Below are 14,847 nucleotides of genomic sequence, written 5' to 3' on the forward strand. Positions count from 1 at the left end.
GCACAATACAACACATCACATTGTCTGTATCACGACATACACAATACAACACATCACATCACATTTGCTAGCCCACCAAACTTTTTAAAGCACTTTTACAGTTTCACACGTCTGTGTCCGCCCAATTCTCAAATCACCGCAGACGAAGTCGCAGGTAAAAGCTAGTAGATTATATATGTACAGGTCTGGTGTCAGCAGACTGCACACAATCGGGATGTTTGATGGATCCTTTCACCTCTTTCCTTCTTTTTGTTCCAGCGTTACATCTGCTGGTTCTCCTTGGACTGTGGTGTCTGTAGTGTGTGACTACTTACCTGTGATAGGATGATACCACATAACAAATCACAGGTCACACACAATGAGAATGGTAAAAACGGTTTATTTCATGCACACACATGGCACTATTATACTACATGAGCGGGAAGCCGTGTAACCTCTTATGGCTGATATGTAATAACATGTGATAGGACAAATCTACAATGAACTGTACTGGTGTCAGTGTCCTCATCTATGTAATATACAGGATCTGAGTGTATCATACAGTTATACAGTCCAGGGGTTGTGTAATATGGAGGTTTTATCCCCTATAGACAGCACTGGGTCCTAGGTCTGTGCCCATGATGTCAGGATATCCATCCCCAAACCATGACCCCAGTCAGATCACCAGTATACCCATCATGTGTCACATCATGGGAAAGAACTTACTATAATACAATGTGACATGTGGGCGGAGCTTACACTGTGTGTAATGTGTAGATGAGTGATATTACCCATAATGCACCAGTAGACACTCCTAATACTGGAGCTGTGAAGAAGTATTCACCATAATGTCCTGTTATCTGATCAGCACATACAGACCCATCTTCTGTTATCGCCAGTAATATATCTTCATATCTGGTTTGTGTGTTTCCAGCTTTCTTATTTCTTCCTCCTCCTCTTCTGACAATCCATTACTCCCCAAACTAGAGCATAAAACAGACAGCGCAGTATTAGTGACTTTGTATTGTGAGGATTTTCTCCTGACCTCAGATTAGTCAGTGACTAGATCTGCTGAGGATGGATCTGTACAATCTTACCAGGGGCCGGTGATGGGCTATAGGGGTTACTAGAGATGAGCGAGTAGTATTCGATCGAATACCTCCCCTGTTATAGTTATTATTAATAGAACATATTTGTGAGGTGGATAACAGTGACAGTAAGATTTTGAGATTTTTTTGGATTGGAAAAAAATTAATTCATCCAAATTTGGAGGGGATAAAAATAGAATTTTATTGAAAAAAATGAGACTAGATGGATGATGCTTACAGATGCTTTGGGTCCATTGGGTGTCAATGACCATAATGATCTTAGTGTTTTCCTTTAAAAATACATATGATGTAGTAAGAGGTTATATTTAGTGTTGTAATTTGTTTGATATGATTCAGATGGGCCTAGTGTCTCCCTATCCTTGTTTTGGAGTCACCATGCCCATCTGATAGACACTTGTATGAGTATGCGCATGCGTGGCATCATCTGTATGACGATTTTACGTCAGCTCAGGAGAATGTAAAGAGAAGATGGCTGCGCTAAGTGTTGTACTGAGAGCCGGAAGAAGCATGGAAACGTGAAGCGGCCGTTGCACATTCAGTCTGTGTTTTTGACATGTTTTTGCTGCATTGCCATATATTGAGCTAATAATAAAAAGAAAGAAGCATTTAGAAGAACGCGAGTGCCGCTTCACTTTTTCACTTTTTTTCAGGATTGGTTATTAATATTAATACACTGGTCCTATTACACAATTATTAGAGGTATTTCACCTCTGTAGCATCGAAACATTTGTGTGGCCGACCATGGTGTGTGAGGACACACAAAATGAACATTAGTTCTCTTTCTAAAAAATAACAAGTGCCCCCTGCTGGGTAGTAGCTGTATACTATATATCACTGTCCGATCCTTTACCAGACCTACAGGACATTTCACAAACCAGTGTCATGTGCTGCTGGCTGTTACATAGAGCTGACACCTCATCAATATAGAGAGAAGCTTCTGTCTGCCTATAGGAGCCGCCATCGTCAGGGATTAGGGGGTACGGCTACTGCTTGGGGAAAGCACCATTAATGCTTAAATCGGTTATTTAAGGTTCAGTCATCAATATCAGATTAGTGGGAGTCAGACACCAAACATCCCTATTGTTAAGCTGTTCTCAGCAACTGATGCCCAGAGAATGGAGCAGGAAGCAGACAGCGCTGTTCTCTGTGCAGTGGCCAGATCAGGCACTGCAGGTTATCTCCCATGAACTTGAATAGGACTGAAGCTGCAGTATCTCAGTTCTTCCAGTTCACAGACAACAGTGCTGTCTGCTTCCTGCTCCATTCTCTGCGTATTGGCTGATAGTGGTGATGGGGTGTGAAATCTCTCACCCATCTGACTTATCTCTAGGGTCAACAGTATTTAGGCCAGGCCCACATGGTGTAAACAATGCAGCATTTTACACTACCCGCAAAGTGGAGGGAATTCTGATTAATCCCATCCATAGTAGAGACGTCACATATGAAGGTGCAGTCAGCAGTTTATCTCATAGACATAACAATGGTGCGGTGGAGCATAAAATAGAATAACATCCCTGTATAACTTGTCCCCACATGTCTCCTCCTGTACACATCTCTTATACTCACTCTATTTCCTCTATCCTGCAGGCTGGACTGGACAGAGCGGCCATCAAGTCACTGAAGAGAGGACCTGAGAGACGGTTAAAAGACAAGACAAGTATCTTCAGGGACTGGTTATTTCTTATTCCAGAAGCCAAGTGGGTGCAGGAAGTGTCTGGCAGATCATTATTAGACAAACTGTAAGATCAAGAAGATGAGATGTGAGTGAGGGATCAGAAGACTGTATCACATAAAGCGGGATTAGATACAACCGTTCAAACGTTTGGGGACACCCAGACAATTTTGTGTTTTCCATGAAGACTCACACTTTTATTTATTAAATTTGAGTTGCAGAATGAACAGAAATATAGTCAAGACATTGACAAGATTAGAAATAATGACTTTTATTTGAAATAATAATTTTCTCCTTCAAGCTTTGCTCCATTTGCAGTAATTCCAGCCTTGCAGATCTTTAGCATCCTAGCTGGTAATTTGCTCATCGTCTGGAGAAATTTCCCCCCATGTTTCCAGAAACCTCTCCCACAAGTTGGATTGGCTTGATGGGCACTGTTTGCGTACCATATGGTCAAGCTGCTCCCACAACAGCTCAATGGGGTGGAGATCTGGTGATTGCGCCAGCCCCTCCATTACAGATAGAAAACCAGCTGCCGGCTTCTTCCCTAAATAGTTCTTGTATACCATATTTTTCGGACTATAAGACGCACTTTTTTCCCCAAAAATTTGGGGGGAAAAGAAGGGTGCATCTTATAGTCCGAATGTGGCCGCCCGGCATCCGCTGTAATAGAGAGGCGGATGCCGGCGAGGGATAGACACCGGCACGGGTGCCGGGGCCTGAGACATCGCTGCCCTGCCCTGCATGAAGCCAGCAGCAGAAGGAGCCGCTGCTGGCTTCATGCAGGGCAGGAGCGCACCGATGTCTCAGGCCCCGGCACCTGTGCCGGTGTCTATCCCTCGCCGGCATCCGCCTCTCTAGTACAGCGGATGCCGGGTCTGTATTGGCGGCTCCTTCTCCCCCGGGGCCGGTCCCCACCGGCCCCATACCTGTAGAGTTGCAGGCCGGCTCCTGAGTGGCGATATCGCAGGAGCCGACCTGTTCGGGTGACAGCCGGGAGCCTAATGAGGCTCCCAGGCCTGTCACTGCTATATTAGTATTGCGGCTGGGTCTATGACCAGCTGTAATAGTAATATACAGAATGTCCCATAGACGGCAATACAGTTGTATGGGACTTGCAATCAAATGACTGCAGGTTCAAGCCCCCGGGGGGAAATAAAATAGTAAAATAAAAAATAAAAAAGTTTTAAAAATATATAATAAAAAAATGAAATAAGTAAAAGTTCTAAATCACCTCCTTTCCCTAGAATATATATAACAGTAGAAAATCATATGTCAAACACATACACATTAGGAATCCCTGTGTCCAAAAATGCCCGCTCTACTAATAGTTTTCCTGTACGGTGAACGTCAATATCACAATTGCTAAACCGCCGGGTTTTTTTTTTCAATAAAAGGTGATCTAAGCAACAGACATTCCCCAAAATGGTATAACTAAAAAGTACTTCTGGCCCCGCAAAAAAAAAAAAAAAACACTCTATGCATCCCCGTACAGCTGCAGGGTCACCTGTCAATGTGGCCTTGCAGCTGTTGCAAAACTACAACTCCCATATATTAAATATTTTACCATTTTTTGCTTCAAAATTTTTTTTCCCTATTTTACTCCTCTAAAACCTAGGTGCGTCTTATAGTCCGAAAAATACGTCATTGTGCTGTTGTAGGATGAAATTGACTCCAATCAAGCGCTGTCCACAGGGTATGACATGGCATTACTAAATGGAGTGATAGCCTTCCTTATTCAAAATCCCTTTTACTTTGTACAGATCTCCCACTTTACCAGCTTTACCAAAGCAACCCCAGACTATCACATCCCCGCCGTCATGCTTGATAGATGGCGTCAGGCTCTTCTAGCATCTTTTCAGTTGTTCTGCGTCTCACAAATTTTCTCTTCTGTGTGATCCAAACACCTCAAACTTCGATTCATCTGTCCATAACACTTTTTTCCAGTCTTCCTCTGTCCAATGTCTGTGTTCTTTTCCCCATGTTAATCTGTTAATCTTTTCCTTTAATTAGCCAGTCTAAGTTATGGCTTTATTCTTTGCCCCTCTGCCCTGAAGGCCGGCATCCCGGAGTCGCCTCTTCACTGCAGACGTTGACACTGCTGTTTTGCGACTACTATTTAATGAAGCTGCCAGTTGAGGCAGGTACTTGTCTTGTTGCTCAGTTGTGCAGCGGGGCCTCCCACTTCTCTTCTTACTCTGGTTAGAGCCTGTTTGTCCTCTGAAGGGCGTAGTACACACACCGTTGTAGGAAATCTTCAGTTTCTTGGCAACTTCTCGCATGGAATTGTCTTAATTTCTAAGAACAGGAATAGACTGTCGAGTTTCACATGAAAGTTCTCTTTTTCTGGACATTTTGAGAGTTTAATGGAACCAACAAATGTAATGTTCCAGATTCTCAAATAGCTCAGAGGAAGGTCAGTTTTATAGCTTCTCTAACCAGCAAGACTGTTTTCAGTGGTGCTAACATTCATTTAATATTATCTTCATTGTAAGAAAACTGTATATGACCCCCTTTTTACACCCCCCATAGTTACACAGTATATGACTCCCTCTTCCAGAGTATATGTTAGCACGGTGCCTATTCTATTATTACAACAGATAGTGGCCGATAATTTTTACACACCCATCCACACTCTTGTCTAGGCCATCCTACGCTGCCACCTTCAGGGCTGATGCTGAAGAATGCTAGGACGCTGGACATAGCATCTTAGTATTAATCAGAATTGTAGCGTAAGTGCAATAGCTTTGCATTAATACAATAAGTAGTGGCCTTTTAAAAAAAAAATCCAATCTCCAATTTATTCCAAGAGGCGCCCCTGCATACACATAACAATGGTGTGGAGGAGCATAAAATAGAATAAAATCCCTGTATAACTTGTCCCCACATGTCTCCTCCTGTACACATCTCTTATCTCTTATACTTACTATAATTCCTCTATTTTACAGGATGGACTGGACAGAGCGGCCATCAAGTCAGTGAAGTGAGGACCAAACAGGCGGTTGAAAGACAGCACGAGTTTCTTCAGGGTCTGGCTATTCCTTATTCCAGATGCCAAGTGGGTGCAGGAAGTGTCTGGGAGATTATTCCAGGCCAAACTGTAAAAATAAGAAGATGAGATGTGAGTGTCACACATGATAGGATTAGATACACAGCTCAGTATACAGTATCACACAGGATAGGATTAGATACACAGCTCAGTATACAGTATCACACAGGATAGGATTAGATACACAGCTCAGTATACAGTATCACACAGGATAGGATTAGATACACAGCTCAGCATACAGTACCACACATGATAGGATTAGATACACAGCTCAGTATACAGTATCACACATGATAGGATTAGATACACAGCTCAGTATACAGTATCACACATGATAGGATTAGATACACAGCTCAGTATACAGTATCACACAGGATAGGATTAGATACACAGCTCAGCATACAGTACCACACATGAGAGGATTAGATACACAGCTCAGTATACAGTATCACACATGATAGGATTAGATACACAGCTCAGTATACAGTATCACACAGGATAGGATTAGATACACAGCTCAGTATACAGTATCACACATGATAGGATTAGATACACAGCTCAGTATACAGTATCACACAGGATAGGATTAGATACACAGCTCAGTATACAGTATCACACAGGATAGGATTAGATACGCAGCTCAGTATACAGTATCACACAGGATAGGATTAGATACACAGCGCAGTACACAGTATCACACAGGATAGGATTAGATACACAGCTCAGTACACAGTATCACACATGATAGGATTAGATACACAGCTCAGTACACAGTATCACACATGATAGGATTAGATACAATTTAATATTACTAATATTATAAGTTTGGATGTTTGTTACTCAAAAAATGCTGAACGGATTTGAATGAGATTTGACACATAGATTGTAACCTCTATTAACACATAGACTACTTTTTATCCTAGTAAATGACATGTCTTAATGACTGTTATGAATTTATGTTCACATACTATATTACACTGCTCTTGCAGCAGCTTATCTCAGACTCTGATAAAGCCAGCTCTGTTATCTCTCTATGTAAACACTCATCTAATCCTCAGTCCATTCTGTACATGCATTTGCATATTATCTGATCTGCTCCAGGCAGTGCTGACACACTGGATGGGAAAACACATTTAATCCAGATTGGCAGTTTGCTACTTTTAAACATGCCGGAGAAAAAGAAAATCTAATTTGTTTCAAAATTCAAAAACAATGACAGCTATGAACGTAGCCAGAAGTCTCAGAGTTCAACTCAAGCGGAGCTGAGGGGTGTCATCCGCGCCAACAACATGCTCATTATATGGCGTCCCAGGAACTTGCTGAGATGCCGTAACAATCATGGGGACAGCACAAGGAACGAGTTTAGCGGCAGGTGAGCTTGACAGCTGCCGAAACGCTGGAGCAGGCGGATTATCAACGCAACAACACACTCATTATATGGCGTCCCAGCAATTTGCTGAGATGCCGTAACAATCATGGGCACAGCACAAGGAATGAGTTTAGCGGCAGGTCAGCTTGACAGCTGCTGAAACGCTGGAGCAGGCGGATTATCAACGTAACTGTTAGGAGTATTTAGGTTCATTGCTTTCTTTCCTGGTTGATTAGTCTGTCCTCCCATTTGCACCTGGGAGGAGTGGTCTCTACTCTGTATTTAAACCCATGCCTCCCATGGTTCTGTGCTGAGTGTCGCTTTTACAGAGCTAGGCCTTAGCAGGAGGAGTAGGTGGTTATCTTGGATAGAGGAAGTTCCGTGGTTGGTTTTTGGGAGGTTTTGGGTGAACGAGTTGGTTTGTGTTTTCCCTTCTGTGTTCACCAATCCTCCCTCTGTGTATAATTGACTGTGTGAGTGAATTGCCTTATCCTTTGATTTCTACTCAGTTTCCCTGTGTTTGTTTCCTAGTGTATGGTTCCTTCCCATATTGGTTTGGGGAATTCTTTCCTACATGTTTCCTGTGTGCTGCTTGTGTTGTTAGTCAGCGCACACCCTTGTCAGTCCCTGTCAGTAGCAGCTTCACTTGTTCGTTAGGGGTGACCCCCTTTAGTCTCCAGTCCCTAGAGATCTTATAGGGCATTCCTTCTCCCACTTCCCTCTAGGCCTACGGTGTCAGTGAGAGAGGAGCTGTCGGGGTCAGGCTTAGCCTGAGAACAGCCGACCTACACCCGTGAGGCAGGGACCGGGTTAGCTAGTGGGAGTAGTGCAGGGCGAGATTTCCTACTGGTATTCCTTAGCCCCGTTGCAGCTATCTGGACTGACATAACAGTACACTCAGCCGGTAAAAAAAAAAAAAAAAAAAAAAAAAAAAAGGTTTGTTTGTATTATGACGGACCTGAAACAGTTGTACCAGGCGGTGCAGCAGATCTCCACTGAGATGGAGGGGATCAAGCTACGAATGGATGCCATCCAAGCTTCTGGCGTATCTCAAGTACAGCAGTTGGCTCAACACACAGCCTCTCAGGTGGAGGGCATACAGAGGCAGGTGAGTAGCGCCCCTGTGGGTCGGCCTCTGGAGCCAAAAGTCAGCTTACCTGAACCCTTCCGAGGTAAGAGGTCAGATTTTTTCCGATTTCAAAAGGACTGTCTTTTGTATTTCCGGCTACGGCCGTTTTCCTCCGGTTCTGAGGTACAGAGAGTTGGGATTATTATTACTTTATTGAGAGATGATCCCCTCATCTGGGCACATTCGTTACCAGCCGACTCAGCTTGCTTACTAACTGTAGAGGCGTTTTTCTCCACAATGGGGTTACTGTATGACGACCCAGACAGGGTACGCACGGCTGAGTATAACCTACGACGTGTGGTGCAAGGGGATCACGCTATAGAGAAATATTGCACAGAGTTTCGTAGGTGGGCAGCAGAAGTACACTGGAATGACCCCGCTCTACTTAGTCAGTTTGAGACAGGGCTCTCAGACCAGGTTAAAGACCATCTAGTTTCTCACCCTGTTCCGGGAGATCTAGATGAGGCCATGCAGCTGGCAATTAGAGTTGGACGGCGCCTCCGGGAGCGTGGAGACAAGAGTCCTGGGGGGCTTAACCCTCCTCAATTCTCCGTTTTTAGAGAGGACCCGGGGGACCAACCCATGCAGATTGGGGCGACTGTGCGAAGTGCTAGACCCAAGAGTGAAGGGTCCCGCACAGTACGCTGTTTTGTGTGTGGAGGGATGGGACATGTAGCAAGGGTATGCCCCTCCAGAGAATGGTTCGCCAAGGAGAGTAATAACCCCAGGTCTATTGAGGGTAAAGGGAGAAAACCTACTAAGGAGGGAGGTGTGCATATTTCCTGTACTCAGACTGCCGGGTTGACCCTTGAAGGATGGGTAAATGGGCAGAAGTGCCGGATTTTGGTTGATTGTGGTTCGGCAGTCAACCTTATTGACTCAGAGTTTTGTGAGCAATTAAGGGTGAGTCCTTTGGTCTTGAAGTCTCAGATACCGGTGTGGGCTATTGATAAGACCCCTCTACAGCAAGCTGTCATCTCCAAACAGGTGGAGGGTCTGGAGTTTGTTGTGGGTGGCCACCGGGAAGAGATTGACTTGTTCTTGTTGTCTAAATTACCAGCACAAGTAGTGTTGGGGTGGCCCTGGCTGAAGCAGCATAACCCTATTATCAACTGGGAGACCGAGTCAGTAGTTTCTTGGGGGCAGGGGTGTAATGGTCGATGTCTGCCCATATCCGTTATGTCTTTGTCTATAGACAATTTGCCTCAAGAAATATGTGAGTTCAGGGAGGTCTTTGAGGAAAGGGCAGCCAAGACATTACCACCACATCGCACCTATGATTGCTCGATTAAATTTATACCAAATGCAGTGCTACCCAAGACACGATTGTACAATCTCACTATTCCGGAGAGGGAGGCGCTCAAAGAGTATATTGAGGGGAGTCTAGAGGTGGGGCATATTCGCCCATCTAAGTCCCCAGTAGCAGTGGGGTTTTTCTTTGTAAAGAAGAAAGATGGAGGGTTGCGCCCTTGTTTGGATTTTAGGGAAATTAACAAAATCACGGTGCGGAATCCCTATCCCATTCCGTTGATCTCGGATCTATTCAGCCAGATTACGGGAGCCCGCTGGTTTAGTAAAATAGATTTACGTGGGGCATATAACTTGCTGAGAATCAAGAAGGGGGATGAGTGGAAAACAGCGTTTAACACACCCCTAGGACACTTTGAGAATCTTGTGATGCCTTTCGGTCTAACCAATGCGCCTGCGTTTTTTCAGAATTTTATTAATGATGTACTAAGTGCCGTCATAGGGAGGGGGGTTGTGGTCTATCTGGACGATATACTCATTTACACCCCGGATTTGGAGACTCATTGGGAGAGAGTGAGAGAGGTTTTAGATCTCCTGAGGGTTAACCAATTAAGTGCTAAGCTGGAGAAATGTGTGTTCGCGGTCAATAAGTTATGTTTCCTTGGCTATATCCTATCGGACAAGGGGTTCGAGATGGACCCTGAGAAGGTCAGGGCAGTCTTGGAGTGGCCGCGACCCGAGAACCTAAAGGCGGTCCAACGGTTCTTGGGGTTCTCCAACTATTATCGCCAGTTTATCAAGGGATTTTCTGAGGTTGTGAAACCTATCTCGGACTTGACTAAGAAGGGGGCTGACTGTGCTAAGTGGTCGCCAGAGGCGCTAGCTGCGTTTGAAGAACTGAAGAAGCGATTCTCGTCCGCTCCCATTTTGAGACAGCCGGATGAGAGGTTGGCCTTCCGAGTGGAGGTGGATGCCTCCTCGGTGGGGGTGGGAGCAGTACTTTCTCAGGAGTTCGAGGAGGGTACGCATCCCTGTGCCTTCTTTTCTAAGAAATTCTCTGCCTCTGAACGGAATTATGACATCGGAGATAGGGAACTACTGGCAATAAAACTAGCATTCGAACATTGGCGTCATTTCCTGGAGGGGGCCAGAAGGCCAGTCCAGGTATTTACTGACCACAAGAATTTGGTTTATCTTGGGTCGGCGAAGAGATTAAATGCACGGCAGGCCAGATGGGCTCTATTTTTTGCGCGGTTCCATTTTACCGTGACTTATGTGCCGGGTTCAAAGAATGTCAAGGCTGATGCTTTATCCCGGTATATGTCGACTGAGGAGGAACGAGAGGCGCCTGCCACTATTCTTGGGGATGGAGTGGTGGTAGCAGTATTGGGCGCGAAATTGGAGAAGGCCTTGATCGAAGCGCAACACGCTGCACCTTCCAAGATACCTAGAAACAAGCTTTTTGTCCCAACTACTCTCCGACAAAGTCTCCTGAGGGAGTGTCACGAGTCGGTTCTTGCTGGTCACCCGGGGGTTTCAGAGACCATGAGATTGGTGTCTAGGAATTTTTGGTGGCCAGGGTGGAGTAAGGATGTCTTGCAGTTTGTTCAAAATTGTTCGGTCTGTGCAAGAGCCAAGGCGTCGCATACCCGTCCCCACGGTCTTCTACATCCATTGGAACCTCCTAAGGCACCTTGGACTCATCTGTCTATGGATTTCATCACGGGCCTTCCGGTGTCTAAGGGTTTCACGGTCATTTGGGTAGTCGTTGACCGCTTCACGAAAATGTGCCATTTGATCCCGTTTTCCAGGCTGCCATGTGCCAAGACACTATCTGAGGCGTTTATTAAAGAAATTGTAAGGTTGCATGGTCTTCCTGAGGATATCGTTTCGGACAGGGGACCGCAATTTGTGGCTAAATTCTGGCGGGCTTTTTGCAGCAGGTTGGGAGTTACACTGTCGTTTTCCTCCGGGTTTCACCCAGAGTCTAACGGACAAACAGAGAGGAAGAATCAGGATGTGGAACAGTTTTTGAGGTGTTTTGTTCGAGAGAACCAGAATAATTGGGCTGCCTTTCTCCCCCTGGCAGAATTTTCCCTAAACAACCATGATTCCAATGCCACAGGTACCACACCTTTTTTTTGCTCCGGTGGTAGACATCCTGTTTTCGGAGTATTTTCTTCCATTTCTTCCCCAGTTCCGGAGGAGGAGCTATTTTCTAAAAAGCTGCAAGGGGTATGGTCCCGTATCCGAGAGAATCTGGTGCGGGCGTCGCACCAGGCTAAGGTCCAGGCGGATCGGAAGAGAGGAGAGTTGCAGTTCTTCCCTGGTGAGATGGTTTGGTTGTCCACCAAGAATATCAAGTTGAAGGTTCCTTGCAAGAAGCTGGGTCCCAGGTTTGTGGGGCCTTTTAAGATCATCAAGATGGTAAATGAAGTGGCGGCGCAGCTGCAACTACCTAAAAGGTGGAAGATAAACCGGGTGTTCCATGTCTCCTTGTTAAAGAAGGCCAAGAAGGGAACGTCTCCTGTTAAGGTTCCACCAGTTTCTGAGTCCGGGGAGTATGAGATATCCCGAGTTCTGGATAGCAAATATGTTCGGGGGAAGCTACGGTATCTGGTGGCATGGAAGGGATACGGTCCTGAGGATAATTCTTGGGTTCTGGAGTCGGATATGTCAGCCCCCAGACTCGTGGAGAAATTCCACAAGGAGTTCCCGAAGAAGGATGCTCCTAGAGAATCCGGAGTCTTCTCCTTGAGGGGAGGATCCTGTTAGGAGTATTTAGGTTCATTGCTTTCTTTCCTGGTTGATTAGTCTGTCCTCCCATTTGCACCTGGGAGGAGTGGTCTCTACTCTGTATTTAAACCCATGCCTCCCATGGTTCTGTGCTGAGTGTCGCTTTTACAGAGCTAGGCCTTAGCAGGAGGAGTAGGTGGTTATCTTGGATAGAGGAAGTTCCGTGGTTGGTTTTTGGGAGGTTTTGGGTGAACGAGTTGGTTTGTGTTTTCCCTTCTGTGTTCACCAATCCTCCCTCTGTGTATAATTGACTGTGTGAGTGAATTGCCTTATCCTTTGATTTCTACTCAGTTTCCCTGTGTTTGTTTCCTAGTGTATGGTTCCTTCCCATATTGGTTTGGGGAATTCTTTCCTACATGTTTCCTGTGTGCTGCTTGTGTTGTTAGTCAGCGCACACCCTTGTCAGTCCCTGTCAGTAGCAGCTTCACTTGTTCGTTAGGGGTGACCCCCTTTAGTCTCCAGTCCCTAGAGATCTTATAGGGCATTCCTTCTCCCACTTCCCTCTAGGCCTACGGTGTCAGTGAGAGAGGAGCTGTCGGGGTCAGGCTTAGCCTGAGAACAGCCGACCTACACCCGTGAGGCAGGGACCGGGTTAGCTAGTGGGAGTAGTGCAGGGCGAGATTTCCTACTGGTATTCCTTAGCCCCGTTGCAGCTATCTGGACTGACATAACAGTAACAACACGCTCATTATATGGTGTGCTGCTGAGATGCCGTAACAATCACAGGCACGGCGTGAGGAAACAAGTTCAGCAGCAGGACAGCTTAAGAGCTGCCGGAAAAGGCAAACCATCGACGGTGGCAATTTGCTGAATATAAGCGGATGATCGACACCAACAACACGCAGACGAAGTCGCGGGCAGAGGCTAGTCTCTTATACTCACCGTAATTCCTCTATCCTGCAGGCTGGACTGGACAGAGCGGCCATCAAATCACTTATGTGAGGACCCAACAGAAAGTTCTTAGACAGGTCAAGTATCTTCAGGGACTGGTTATTCCTTATTACAGAGGCCAACTGGCTGTAGGAAGTGTCTGGTAGATCATTACTATCCAAACTGTAAGAATAAGAAGATGAGATGTGAGTGATGTATCAGGATTAGATGCAAAATGCAGTATAGATGCAGTATAGTCATCACATATGAAGGTGCAGTCAGTGGTTTTTCTCATAAACAGAACAATGCTGCGGAGGAGCATAAAATAGAATAAAATCAATCTATGGGCTCATTCACACGGAGTAAACGCCAGAATAAAACACGTTCAGAATCAGCGGCATATAAAGCAGTTCCATTCATTTCTATGGGAGCCGGTATACGAGCGCTCCCCATAGAAATGAATGGGCTGCTTTTTTCACTACGAGCACTCCCATTGAAGTGAATGGGAAGTGCCGGCGTGTACGGCTCGGCATGAGCAGAGCTTGCCGTACACGCCGGCACTTCCCATTCACTTCAATGGGAGTGCTTGTAGTGAAAAAAGCAGCCCATTCATTTCTATGGGGAGCGCTCGTATGCCGGCTCCCATAGAAATGAATGGAACTGCTTTATACGCCGCTGATTCTGAACATGCTTTATGTTCAGAATAAGCTGGCGTTTACTCCGTGTGAATGAGCCCTATAACTTATCCCCCACAGAGGGCTGGCTCCAGGATTTTGTGGGACCTTGGGTGACAGAGCTTCAGTGGACCCCTTTTGGAGCAACCAATGTGCACTGCAGCAAGAAAACCAACTGAAATTGGCTGGGTTTTGTTTGTTTGTTTTTGTTTTGTTTTTTCTGAGGCAGACCTACTGGAGTGGCCTGTAATACAGTCCATTCCATACAAGTAGATAGAATGTGTTCAGACATCAGAAAGTAAAGAAGAATTTTATGCAGATATCTGCCTCAGATTCCTCTTTAGGCTGAGTTCACGCAGGGTATTATGGTCACGATTTTGAGGCTGTATCTGCTGTATAAATTCAATGGCAGCCGATCAGTTCTCTTTTTTTCCGGGTGCCGGAAAAAAGAACGGACATGCTCATTCTACAGGCGGAGTCGCCTCGTGAGTCCGCTTGAAGACACTTGGGCCTAATCTGGAGCTGAGTTCGCGACTAGATGCAGCTACCCATATTTTGGATCGGAATTGTTTTCAATGGAAGGCAGAATGCGGGAAGAATCTACTGTGTGAATGAACCGTTGTATATGTGTAAGTACCGTGACCCCCTTCTCTGGATTGTATAGTGTCATATATCTCATAGCGGCCATGTAATGTAAATACAGCCTGGTCCTATAAATGTCCGTATGACAAGACTGGAATTACATCACATGGTCACTATAGGCAGACAGTGTGTGATATAAACAGGCGCCATAGTGCATTGCGTTTCCTCCTGCAGCCTTTTGCACAGAAAGTTTGCAGAGGTTTGGGGGCCACACGGTGGCTCAGTGGTTAGCACTGCAGCCTTGCAGCACTGGAGTTCTGGTGTTCAAATCCCGCCAAGGGCAAAAAAAAAACCATCTGCAAGGAGTTTG

At 45.6% G+C, this 14,847-nt stretch overlaps 1 protein-coding gene across 1 annotated transcript in view; it reads right to left on the reverse strand.

The window, feature by feature from the left end:
* Positions 1–380: 380 nt before the first annotated feature.
* The window catches only part of LOC142214640 (NACHT, LRR and PYD domains-containing protein 12-like), a 53,687-nt gene continuing 39,220 nt past the window's right edge, over positions 381–14,847 (reverse strand). The window contains exons 8-11 of the mRNA XM_075283578.1: positions 13,234–13,404; positions 5,688–5,858; positions 2,655–2,825; positions 381–962 (exon numbers count right to left, since the gene is read on the reverse strand). Of these exons, the coding sequence (XP_075139679.1) occupies positions 869–962; positions 2,655–2,825; positions 5,688–5,858; positions 13,234–13,404 (607 nt within the window). The 3' untranslated portion in view covers positions 381–868. The remainder of the gene's footprint in view (positions 963–2,654; positions 2,826–5,687; positions 5,859–13,233; positions 13,405–14,847) is intronic.

The sequence above is a fragment of the Leptodactylus fuscus genome, chromosome 7, assembly GCF_031893055.1.
Source record: "Leptodactylus fuscus isolate aLepFus1 chromosome 7, aLepFus1.hap2, whole genome shotgun sequence".
NCBI lineage: Eukaryota > Metazoa > Chordata > Amphibia > Anura > Leptodactylidae > Leptodactylus > Leptodactylus fuscus.